The following is a 12,781-nucleotide window of genomic DNA, read 5'->3' as shown; positions in this document are numbered from 1 at the left end:
GAGCTGTAAAAATGAAATGTTTCTCCTAAAATTTTATGTCTATACCTGTTAGAGGTAAAGACATTACAATTTTCTTCAAATATTAAAGCTTATGGTTCGCATCACATATATACACATATTTTTTAACCAATTGAAAAGTCGTTCTATTTGCTGAAAAATTACTTAAACGTTGATTTTATAGTTGGTAATTATTTTTGAAAACAACTATTCAAAAATAATTAACAACTATAAAATCAACGTCTAAGTAGAAACATTTAATGTTTCTACTGCTAAGAAAGTTTTTGCCAAAAAAGGGGCCTAATTAGTTTTTATGTTGTACCATTTTTTGTATGTACTTTTAACGGTCACGTTAACAAAATAATGTACTAGGTAAAGTTGTACATCTAGCTTCAAAAACATTTTTATTTATGGACTCTAAAGATGTAAAACATTAGAACATTTTTTCAAAAAATTCGTCACAATTGTTATTTTCGTTCCAAAACGGATTATGTAAAACTCGTAATCTATTAAATTAGTTTAAATTGTGACGAAGATTTTGAAAATTATGTAATGTATTACATAATTTTCAAAATCTTCTTATCTCTTTATCTTTGGGATCCCTATGGATTGAACATGTTTTAAGCTAGATATACAAGGTTGCCTAGTACATTTTTTTCAATATGACCATTAAAAGTACATACAAAAAAAATGTTAAACAAAAAAAGTAAATAGCCCCTTTTTTGGAAAAACTCACTTTGTAGAAAAAACTAAACTGAAAATTTATTAGTAGAAAAAACTATTCAAAAATAATAACGAAGTATAAAATCAACGCTTCAAGTATTTTTTCAGCACATGGTAGGACGAAATTGCTATACTGTACTATAGGACTACTGTAGGCAGCGATTTTTATATTTCGTATAAAAATCAATATAACCTTATACCTTAAAATTTCGGCTAACATGATGATGATGATGATGATGTCAGTTATAAATGTTCGTATTTTACATAGGTTCTTCATCATCATTTTTATCAACCTATTTCAACGGCAAATTACAGGGCCAAGCCTTCTTCCATATAGGAGAGAGGATATAGAGCTTAAATCCGCCACGCTGCTCCAATGTGGGACGGGCTTGGGTGATAATATTTAATTTTGTAACAATCTCTAACAGATGCTACTGATAATAACTGCGTCGTGCTCTCTGACCTAAGAATTTTAATTGAAACTTATGATAAAGTAAAGCTTAGTTTCATTTCACAGTCCGACTAAGGATTCAAACCCAGGACCTCGTGATCCGAAGTCATATAGGCTAACCACTACATCAAAGAGGCAGTCACGGTAGTTTTCGGTAAAATAATCGCCATATTTGTAAAGAGTACCATAATCCTTCAGTGACCCTGTTGTAGCTGTCAAGTCAATGCTTTCATAATGCTTACTTAAATAATTACTTACTAACACTTCTATTAACCTTTTGGTGAATCGAAACTCAACATTTTTGTATTATATTTTCACATTCAAAACCAAGGGATACACAACCCAATTAATTTCAGTTTAATAACCAAACACACGGCGCGTATTAAAAATGCATATGACGAAATAGTAAAAGTCGAAACGAATGTTTACGCTTTCTCATTAATGCAGTATAGGGTCTAATAAATATCGAGTACCTACGTATCTGCGGCGGTCTCAGACTAAATACATAAGGACTAGTATCGCACCCAAATTCACGAACAAAATTTTCTGCCATTTTCTAAGGAAAACGAGCTTAGATTTCATACATATCTTATACTAAACCAGCAGTTTTTGTTCGTTTTTTACACCATTTAACTACACAAGAAGGTATTTTTACGGAGGTTTTTAACCGACGGACACGATTGTAAACTATCAAACATCGATTCTATAAAGACAGTGTTTATAATCGCATAAGATCGTTGATCATATACTTTGACAGAAAAATAATGTCTTGCGAGGCAGGTCTTTATCTAATTAGTCTGAGGCGGCGGTTGATTCTTGACGACAAGGCATGGGGGGCGAGGCGCGGCAAGGTGCAGTGTTACGGCAGTGAATGAAGAGGTACCACAAACGCAACCTAAATACCTCACATTCCTCGAGTCCCCGCCGTCGCCGGCACGTGTGCTGTGCCGCTTTTACCTACCGCCGCTACTGCCCGAAATAATATGCTTAGCTTACCGTACATACTCGTGCTTCGTGCATACCAGCGTGCACAAATATTTGTTGGATTACCGGGCAAATAAAGCTGCAGCCGACATTCGTTATCCTAAAATAAATAAATTAGTGCATAATACCTACATAAATTTAAAAAAAAAATGTATATTTATCAAAAAAATCGAAAGACTACTGAACATCAAATTAAGTTATTGAGAAAACAAAAAACAAATCAAAATTTAATATTCGTATTAACATGTAGATCACTTAGCATCTAGTTAAATGAGAAAAATAAGACTTTTTTCAGTTTACAAACGCTTGAAACGTCAAGTTTGTTTATTACTAGATTAGACTAGATTCGGAATTCGGAAGGCAGGTTCAGCTCAGAATAAACTTGAACTTCATTTATATTCAATACCTTTTCTAAAGGTTGTAGTATAAGTTAGTTACTTGTTTAAATGCTTGAAACACTAATAGGTATTATAGAGTTTTGGAAATTAATCATCGATGGTATGTGATGTGTCACTCGGTTCCTGTTATTTCGGAACTTATTCGCGTTCTTTAAAATGAATAATAGTATCCGGAAATAGTTTGTTGACTATGTTTATTACTCACTATGATCGCAATTTTTGACCGCAAATGTCCGGTACATGAATGAGTTAGAGAATATATTGATTGTTACGAAAATAATGTTTTATTAAGTATCAGCAGACGTCCTGCGGTTTCACCCGCATAGTTCTCGTTCCCGTGGGAATACGGAGATTAGATATAGTCTATGTTATTTTGTGAAGATGTAGCTCTCTAATAGTGAGAGAATTTTTAAAATCTTTCGGGTAGTTTTGGAGTTAAACCGTAACAAAAAAAATAAAACTTGTTTAATATTAGTTTACCTAGATTATTTGTATCTTTCGCTGTAATAGTTTTATACAAGTCTCACAGTTTTTATAAGATATGCTTACTAAATAATCGTTGATATGAAATACGGACATTAAATATCTTTTTCGTTCAAAATCCAATAAAAAATCGCCTTATAATTATTATTTAAACAAAACACGGTATGCTCTACCATCCAATACTAGATAACTTCATTCAGTTGTAAACATACAATTTCTAAAAATATATTACATCTGCGTGGTGTTTAAGTAGAAGCGCGTATCGGTTTTATTAAACCCTTCAAAATAAGGTCCTCAACCTTAACAGCCATAGTGATATCTACACATAAAAAGAAGAGTTCATTCTTTCATTCGGTTCCCACGTTATTTTTTGTGAAGGAGCCGATAAGGGGGATACTATACCCTTTCTTAGTCCTATAAACGATCGTGGGCCCTCATATATTGCTAATAGATTTCCGAATGGTAAAATATCTGAATGTTTATGCATTTAAAATAGGGGACGAACCACTTAATGCAATTACACAACTAGTTGTATGGTCCGTTTTGAAATTCAATTACAACTTTCTCTAAGTTCCTTCAGGTGTCTCTAATTAATTAGTACTTCTTTTTTAAATAAAATAGATGAGGTCAACGATAAAATACAAAATGCAGTCGTTTTTATATCATAAATAAGACTGCTCCATATTACTTATCGATGTTGCTCAACGTTTTATTAGTTACAACGGCAGTTTTTGTACAAGTACCTACTCGTACTGTTTGTATCATTTTATTGTTACAAAATAACATTTCTCTGTTTTGTGGTTGTGTAGAATAAAAGTTTTTTTAGATACAGACTATTAAGTATGTTATGCTAAAGACAATATATGCTAACAATCGTCCGGAAAGAAATAGTTGTGCTTATTTCTAGCACAAGGGAAGTATTGGTAATTATTCGAGACAAAAAAAACATGTTTTAAACATTCTTAGAAATCTATTAGTTAGATGTCTTTAACACTAGTAAATACGTACCTCTATGAATATCTAAAAAAATCCATGATAGGTAAATAAGTAAAATAAAAGACATTGACTTACTAAAGTGTATTAACTTTTAAGTTTGACGTACTTGACGTCTGCATATAAAATTCCTTAGAATTTCCACCACTTACAGCATACACTCTACGTCATAAAAATAACTACAACTCACCGATGTTGTTGTAAAATTATAGGTTGTACAACAACTAAAAAGTCACGGCTCAGTCGTTGTAAGATGCGTGAACGGTTTGAAACGTTAATTATGTTCATTCAGTATTTGGTACGTTATAATGTATTAAGAGGAAACAATGCACGTACCTAATTACATTGTCCCATTTAATTGCAACGATATCGCCCTACTCCACGTGGCGCTCAGTCATTCTATTGTTGAGTTTGATATTGTACTAGCTCTTAAGTATAGAATAGAATAGAATAGAATATATCTTTATTTGTCCACACACGAGTAATAAAATAAAATAAAATAAACAAACAGAACATACAAATATCTAGTCGTGGACAAAACAGGTATCCACCTCAGCACAATGCCACAGCGAGCTGTGGCGCTGGTTTTCAGGTGAAACCTTGTGAGTTCACGGACGTGTCTACGTGACGTGTCTTAACTTAAAACTTATACATGAATACAAAGTAAAATAAAATAATGAAACAAGAACGAACAGAGTAATAAAATAACAAAATTAACATTTATGGGAAACTAAATTAACAAGGAAAATCAAACAATAATTAATACGAGTCAACCTGTAAAATGAACGATCTGCCGCCACCATAGTGTTGTAGTAAGGAGAAAAGGAATTAGTACTAGGGGTTATTTGTTTGCTGATCCAATAATAAAAGAGCTTTATATTTAGTCTACTAGACTCTATAAATAGAGTCGTACTCGTAGATTTCTTTATATCCACGAAAGCTCTGTTCTCAGGACAACACTAAGAAATATTTATTCTGTATTAAATTATGTTCAGAATGAAAATTGCAAGCAAATATCAAATTATATTGACAAATTTTATATGGACTGGTAGTTAAGACAATCTTACATGTTATCTACCTATATTTAAATACATCTTTTTTGACAAGGGATGTTGTAAGAAATTGTAAAATTTTAAGTAAGATCAACCTCGAAAGACCTCATGGAGTTCTAAAAAGTTAATTTGATTATTATTATACATTGATGTTTATGAGGTCTTAAAAGAACTTAAGCTAACTTATCCTGATAACTATACAAATCATGCCCACGTGGTATGGTGGCAAGAATACTGGCTGCATTTCCGCGCTAGACAGGCTGATTCTTTGCGCAAAAAAGAGCCAACCCTTCTGTCACCAGTCGAGGCAACTAGCCGCGGTGAAATGATTCGGTAAAATTTTTTGGCACTGCGACTCCACGGGTCCAAGGGTCTCCACGGCAAAAGGTACAAATATGTAACTCTCTGTCATAGAGGCATACTTGAGCCACTTACCTACCGGTTTCAGCTTTTTCTGCTGCGGCTCCCGGTCTTGATTCTGTCTCCCTGATATGACATCAGGTCTTTTGCCATCATCCCAAATGATTCCTGTCGGCTCGATTAGCGCAGGTCTTTTGAAATTTGAATTCTTTTTCTGTAAAATATTTTAATTATGAAGGAGAAGCAGTGAATATTTTAACTTTGTATTCGCAGTCAAAACTTTACCACATTTAAAACTTCAAAGGCAATTTGTGGTTACGTTTTGAAGGCTGATATTTTTTTGTATGTCTGACATAAGACAAAATATTACAGTTGAAGGCGCGAGCGGCAGCGCCGTGACGGGAGTGACGAGGCGCGGCTCCTGCAAGTGGTTCAACGTAGCCAAGGGCTGGGGGTTCATCACCCCAGAAGATGGCGGACAGGACGTCTTTGTACACCAGGTAGACTTTTAAAATAATACTTCTTTACGTAAACTTCACTTGGGGAGTAAGCTGGTAAATGAGTGACGAGCATTACGATAAGTGTGATCGGACGAGGGGACGTTGAGCGGAAATATAGGTTAGTGAAGATAGAAAGAGAGTTACGTTTCGTATGTTATTTTAGGATATTTGCCATATCTTTTTTTCAAATATATACCTATATTCCCATTCCCTCCAATTTGTTGAAAAAGTCTGTGTTAAGGGTGGATACGACGGTTAAAAGATTCAAAAATTTCATGTCAAAAATATAGTGATGGGTTTAACCCGCCAATGGTGACGCATATGTCGGTAAGACCGGGTGATTTTGATTTGAAAAAATAATAACTTTTGCTACTGTCTACGATTTTCGTTGTGATTTTGAGTAGCTGCCTGGGTCACCATTTAAATAAGTAAAATTGTCATAGTTGAAGTATGGACATAATAATATGTTTCTTTTTGTTAGTTAATTACCGAAAAGTTTAAAGTAATTCCAGAAATATAGTGCGATTTAATTTTTTTGAATAAGGTGTGATTGATTAAATTTCTTTGTTCGATAGTTAAAGAACATAATATAATAAAAAATGGCCAATATTTCAAATATTCTAAAAAATATACCATTGAAAATCCCGGAACGTGATACCGGCGTATGGTATGGTGGAAGTCAAATTGACGTCACCGCTGGCGGGTTAAGCTCCATATTGTGTCTTCATAACGAGAGCCCATGTGGACGTTATTAAAATAGGCTGATTATATTATAAAGGACCCATTCACCTGATTTTGAGTGGCAATAGCAAACCTTCGACTACACCAGAGCGAGACTTCACGGGGCATAATCAACCTGAGGCTAAATAATTACACCTATTATACACTCCTTTTATTTTATATTCTTATACAATTGTAATCAATGAAGTGAATAAATAAATCAGTTTACCACATCGCCTTATATCACTATATCAACATTCTCTACGGCGAAGCATCCACATAATTCCCGTTATACGGGGATAAAAAACACCCTCTGACACTCACAAATAACGTGGATTGCAATAAGTAAAAAAAAATATAATCGGTTCAGTAGATCCAGATATTACCCCCTACAACGTCACAAACTTACCTCTTTATACTATTAGTATATTTTTACTGTTATAACGATGCTACGGGGTTTATTGCAGCGGTATTAAAAAAAAGTTATCCGTTACAGAATGTCAAGCGCATCAACTACCTATCATTTTCGTGAAGTATCTAGTTACTCGGTAAAAAATATATATTCATTGAGAAAACACGCAGCGCAGCGTATCTAGCGGTCGACCCGATAGCGTACTTATTTGTTTGTTTGGCTTATCAAGTCCGGATGTTTTTTCTATACATTTACGCCACCAAATTTGTACTTCGTCCCGCTGCAACAGTGTTAGCGGTAAAAATTGATATTAGGCCGACACTATGTCGTTGATAAGGTACCCCAATACGTTTTCGGAGCATTTCATTAATTAGTTGAAACGTAGATATTCGTTAACTGTACTATCAACTATTTCGTAAGTACGAGTACATAAAATTGGAGTAAAGTAATGAGACATTAAGTTAAGTGTTGATATTTATAATTATTGTAACACTAGCGTACTTAAGTATGTAGCAACTTTTCAGTTGTGTACATTATAAGAATTCAAATATCACGTGCCTCAAACGGTGAAGGAAAACATCGTGAGGAAACCAGCATACCAGAGAATCTATATTAATTTTAATTCCATGCGTGTGTGAATTCGCATTGCGCCACCGTGGTGGACTATTGGCCTAAACCCTCTCATTCTGAGAGGAGACTCGAGACTCGCTCAGCAGTGAGCCGAATATGGGTTGATAATGATGATGATGATGACTAGCGTATTTCTTCGTCCATGTGGAGTTCAGGTTTTTCAGATAACTTGAGTGACAGAAATCGTGTCTCCAATTTTTTTTCGTGTTTGAATATATTCATTCTCTACCTATAAAAATTGTTTAAAAATTCGTTCAGTACATCTAGAAAATCGTCTGAACATACAGAAAGGCAATCACTCATAAAAATATTTTTTTAAATTACAGTTCCACATGAAGATAATAATCTGGTGACAGTTTTCACCAAAAACCTTACTCATGAGATTATCGTCGTGTGGAAAATTGAGTCAATCGTAATTGTATCGATAAGAATGTACTTATTAACCGACTTCAAAAAAATGGAGGAGGTTCACAATTCGACGCGTATGTTTTTTTAGCGAAATGTTTCGACTCAACCTACATCTTAAAAGCTTTCCCTTAATTTTAGGAGCAGATATAACACATAAGGCAGCAATCCTTTAGAATGCACTATTATTCTGAGAAGTCCTATCCGTCGGTTGCTTGCATTAAATAGCTTTGCAAATGGAAGAGCAGATTTATATATATATTTTTTTATATATGTGTGTTCTTTATATTTTTTAAAATCTATCAGCATTGGTAAGAGTTTTAAAAGCATGCATTAAAGAAGAATAAATGAGAGAAAAAAATGTTATTCTATAAGTAGGGGGTTTGGAAACTACATAAAATTTTACTGCTCACTACAAACAAAAAATGGCATTATATTTTATGACTATGGAAATTAAAAGAAGCGTATAATTAAGGGCGAAGTTATCACTATGCGGTGATCTCTTTTAGACAACCCTTACAGGAAGTAGCTTGAAAACAGTTTAATGAACTCATGTCTTTAACAACTGTTCAGTTGTTCATAATTATATTTATAAATAAATTGTTTTTCTTTTAAAGGGTGAGTTATTTTTTTTTGGGTTGCATGTAAAATGGGTACGCCATCTTTGGAAGATCGCCGTTGAATTAAATGTCATTGTCAAAACGTATATTGTTATGCAAATTAAACACGTATCTAAAAGTGATTTTAGTGAATATCTTTGTCTTGCTCATGTTAATTTTTAGGCCAACACGGTGAGAAACTGCTGAGGTCGTTGAGCATGGTACTAAGGTCATCTAGAGTCTCTGCCATAATGACTACATCGTCGGCATACCGTAGTTGAGTGAAGTACTCACCATTGATGTTGATGCCTAGAAGCTTAAAGCTTAAAGAAATCTTCCAATGCACCGGTAAATAGCTTCGGGGAGATTACATTTCCCTGCCGCACTCCTCGCTGCAATTGGATTGGCCTCGTAGTCTGATCCTGTATACGGACTGACATAGTGGCGTTTCAACGCTTGGATGTACCTGTAGTCGATCCGGCATCTCTGCAAAGACCGCAGCACAGCCCAAGTTTACACTGAATCGAAGGCTTTCTCATAGTTAAATTGGCAAACGCCAAGCAATTTTTGCAATCAATTGGCTGGTTAAACTCTTCGGTATTAAACTGATATGGTTGAAATTAGAAAACGAGATAGATTATATATATACCCTGTAGTAGCATACCAGATAAAAGCACCCATTTTGGCTTTAGCTGGAAAAGTCCTGTGTTCCTCCCGAATATATACAAAACAGGATTTCAGAACACAGAAATTCTGTTTCGCGCATCCTATAAGTATTTAAGTGGTTTTAAATAAATTGCGCTAGTTCCTAGCCAATTTATATTCAATTAGTAGTGACTAAAAACTAAACTAGAAAACTAGAGCCGGATATCAGAAGTACAAGTACAGTATTGACTTGCACTGTATGGAAAAATTTAATTGACTCTGGTGGTTAGAAGTTTGCTTAATTAATGTAACTGAAGGCGACAAAGCTCGTTACATTTGCTAGGATTGCTAGCAGTATAATCCAATATTGCATCTTGTCTAAAGTAAATTGCCAATTAACTAACTCGCGTGCAACGTTGTTCACCCTGAGGAGGAATAAATAAACATTTAAGTACTTATAATAAAATTCTTGTATTTCAATATATACAGGGTGTCCTGTAAATTTTACGACATACTCTATAGGGGGTAGCTAAAATCGAGGCCTACTAAAATAATACAATATATGTTAGCCGAAATTTGACAAAAAAACATGGAAACTATTCAAAAATAATTACTAAGTAAAATCAACGCATAAGTAACTATTCAGCACGTGGTAGTACTAAATGGCAACGAAGGTAAGGATTTTTGTATTTTGTACAATCAAAAAACAAAAAATCAATATAACTTCATCATCATCATTATCAACCCATATTCGGCTCACTGCTAAGCTCGAGTCTCCTCTCAGAATGAGAAGGGTCAGGCCAATAGTCCACCACGCTGGCCCAATGCGGATTGGACTTCACACACGCAGAGAATAAAGAAAATTCTCGAAGCAGTTTCATATGCAGGTTTCCTCACGATGTTTTTCGTTCACCGTTAGAGACACGTGATATTTAATTTCTTAAAATGCACACAACTGAAAAGTTGGAGGAGCATGCCCCTGACCGCATTCGAACCTACACCCTCCAGAATCGAAGGCAGAGGTCATATCCACTGGGCTATCACGGCTAGTTTATAACTTAAAAACCGTAAAATTTCGGCTTATATATTATTTTAGTAGGCCTTCATGTCAGCTATGATCCTGTAGAGTATGACGTACTATTTACGGGACATCCTGTATACACGAGCCTTAGCTACATATTACAAGCAAATCATCATAATAATTAAATCATACTAGCTGACCCGGCACTTATTATTTAACCTCATAAATTACTAGCATACGCCGCGCGGTTTCACCCGCGTGGTTCCTGTTCCCGTATGAATATGGGGATAATATATAGCCTATAGCCTTCGTGGATAAATGGGCTATCTAACACTGAAATAGTTTTTCAAATCGAACCAGTAGTTCCTGAGATTAGCGCGTTCAATCAAACAAACAAACAAACTCTTCAGCTTTATAATATTAGTATAGATTCACTTTTCATCCCGGAAAAATCCATGGTTCCCGAGGGACTTGTGAAAAACTAAATGTCACGCGGACGAAGTCGCGGGCGTCCGCTAATTAGTTCATAAATGTTAGTTTTAATCAATCTTTTTGTCTTGTTTCAGAGCGTTATTCAAATGCCTGGCTTTAGATCGCTCGGAGACGACGAAGTGGTGGAGTTCGAGTGCAAAGAGTCTGACAAGGGGCTGGAGGCGACGCGCGTGTCCGGACCGTCTTCTGTGGACTGCCAAGGCTCCCATCGAAGGCCCTTGTCAAAAAAACGCTTCAGAAAGATACGGTACGATGAAACTACTTTATAATAATGAAATAGATAAATGTCTTAACGCATGTGGTATTCAGTTAGTATTGTATGGAGAAGTTCATGATTCCTGGGACTGTCGACATATCAATTTTTAAGTAACAAATCGATTCTCGATAAATTACGGGATCAACCTATCTATAATCTATTATACTAACATTCCGAAGGACCACAGTATAAAAGTGAATAAATATTATGACCTAACCTAACCTAACTAAAAATGGTTACGTAGTTAGTCTGTACGCCGTAGAAGTAGGTGCGAGAGGATTACCAGCAAAATCTCTCTATAACTTGCTTAAAGATCTTGGCCTTTCTAGCAACTAGTTCTATATTAGAACGAGTATCCAAAGCTGCTCTAATAGAATCTTACCAAATTTGGCTAGGCAGGGAGAACAACACGAGCAGAGAACGGGGAGTGTTGATCGATCGTCAAGGAACTATTTAACCCTACATCCTGTAGTCACAAGTTCACCCGCACGGTGAATCCATGTGGAATACTAAGATATTCGTCTCTGTTATTTCTTCTAAAACTAGTCGGGTGTATTAGTATTTCAAGAAGTCCACATGAGTTGAGACGTTTATACTTTTCAGTTTACATAACATACAGTCAGATATTTTAAAACAAAAAGTAGACACAAAAATGACGTCTCTAAGAATGCCATTTACTGCAGCAGCTTTTTGCTTGCTGTTTTCTTGAAGTTTCATCGAACATCAATGTCCCTAGTGGGAGTTTTCAATGTTTTCATACTTTTACTATCGCGTTAACGTAAACGCGAATTTATATGGAATTGAAACAGTTGTGCAGTAATGCCAATAGATGGCGATGTTTCAACTCCATAGAAATTCGCGTTTACGTTAACGTGATCGTCCCAGTATCAAACTGCCACTAGACCCTCAGATGGACCTTTCCTTTCATTGTTTGTTTGGTGTTTGGGAGTTCTTTCATCCAACAGTGAATGACCATTGACAGTTCATAGTACTTAATCAAAAATGTATCGTTATTTTATAAATTTTTGAACAATTGTTTTCCATTGAATTTATTTAAAAGAATATTGTTATTAAATTTGTTATTCCTTCTAGATGCTACAACTGTGGTGAATTCGCAAACCACATAGCGGCTAAGTGCAGTATAGGGCCACAACCAAAGAGATGCCACAATTGTAAGAGTGAGGATCACCTCATTGCTGACTGTCCTATAAAGGTAAGAAAGCATCTTGAAGCATCGTTAGATAATATTTGTCATGCCGATTAATTTGTTCAGCAATAGATTATAAAATATAAAGCTTTTTGCAAAAATCGGTACAAATCAAAGCTTATGAATATTATTTAAACGGGTACATACCACGATAAAACGACGAGATTTTTAATGTCGATATTTCGACCCAGTTGCATAGATCGTGGTCACGACGGGACTGAAAATCTCGTCGTTTTATCGTGGTATGTACCCGTTTAAATAATATTCATAATGAACAACCACGAAATAAGTTTAAAATCATTAAATCAAAGCTTATTTTACATATTAAAGAAATGACGTAGAATTTAAAAACTCATAAGAACCATTTATGACAACTGAAGATTTTGAACAGTTATCGATAATATCGATATAAATCGATTTATAAAAAATATTACAGTTTGATTCTGAGAATAT

General features: G+C 35.0%; 1 protein-coding gene across 2 annotated transcripts in view; it reads left to right on the top strand.

The window, feature by feature from the left end:
• Positions 1-12,781, top strand: part of LOC112048304 (protein lin-28 homolog) — a 41,091-nt gene that overhangs the window by 23,738 nt on the left and 4,572 nt on the right. For both annotated transcript variants that reach the window (XM_052882676.1, XM_024085825.2), the window contains 3 exons: positions 5,814-5,941; positions 10,940-11,112; positions 12,214-12,334. In XM_052882676.1, the coding sequence (XP_052738636.1) occupies positions 5,814-5,941; positions 10,940-11,112; positions 12,214-12,334 (422 nt within the window). The remainder of the gene's footprint in view (positions 1-5,813; positions 5,942-10,939; positions 11,113-12,213; positions 12,335-12,781) is intronic.

This window comes from Bicyclus anynana, chromosome 7 (genome assembly GCF_947172395.1).
Source record: "Bicyclus anynana chromosome 7, ilBicAnyn1.1, whole genome shotgun sequence".
Classification (NCBI taxonomy): Eukaryota; Metazoa; Arthropoda; class Insecta; order Lepidoptera; family Nymphalidae; genus Bicyclus; species Bicyclus anynana.
The sequence above is the reverse complement of the archived record's forward strand: the minus strand, read 5'-3'. Positions and strand labels throughout refer to the sequence as shown.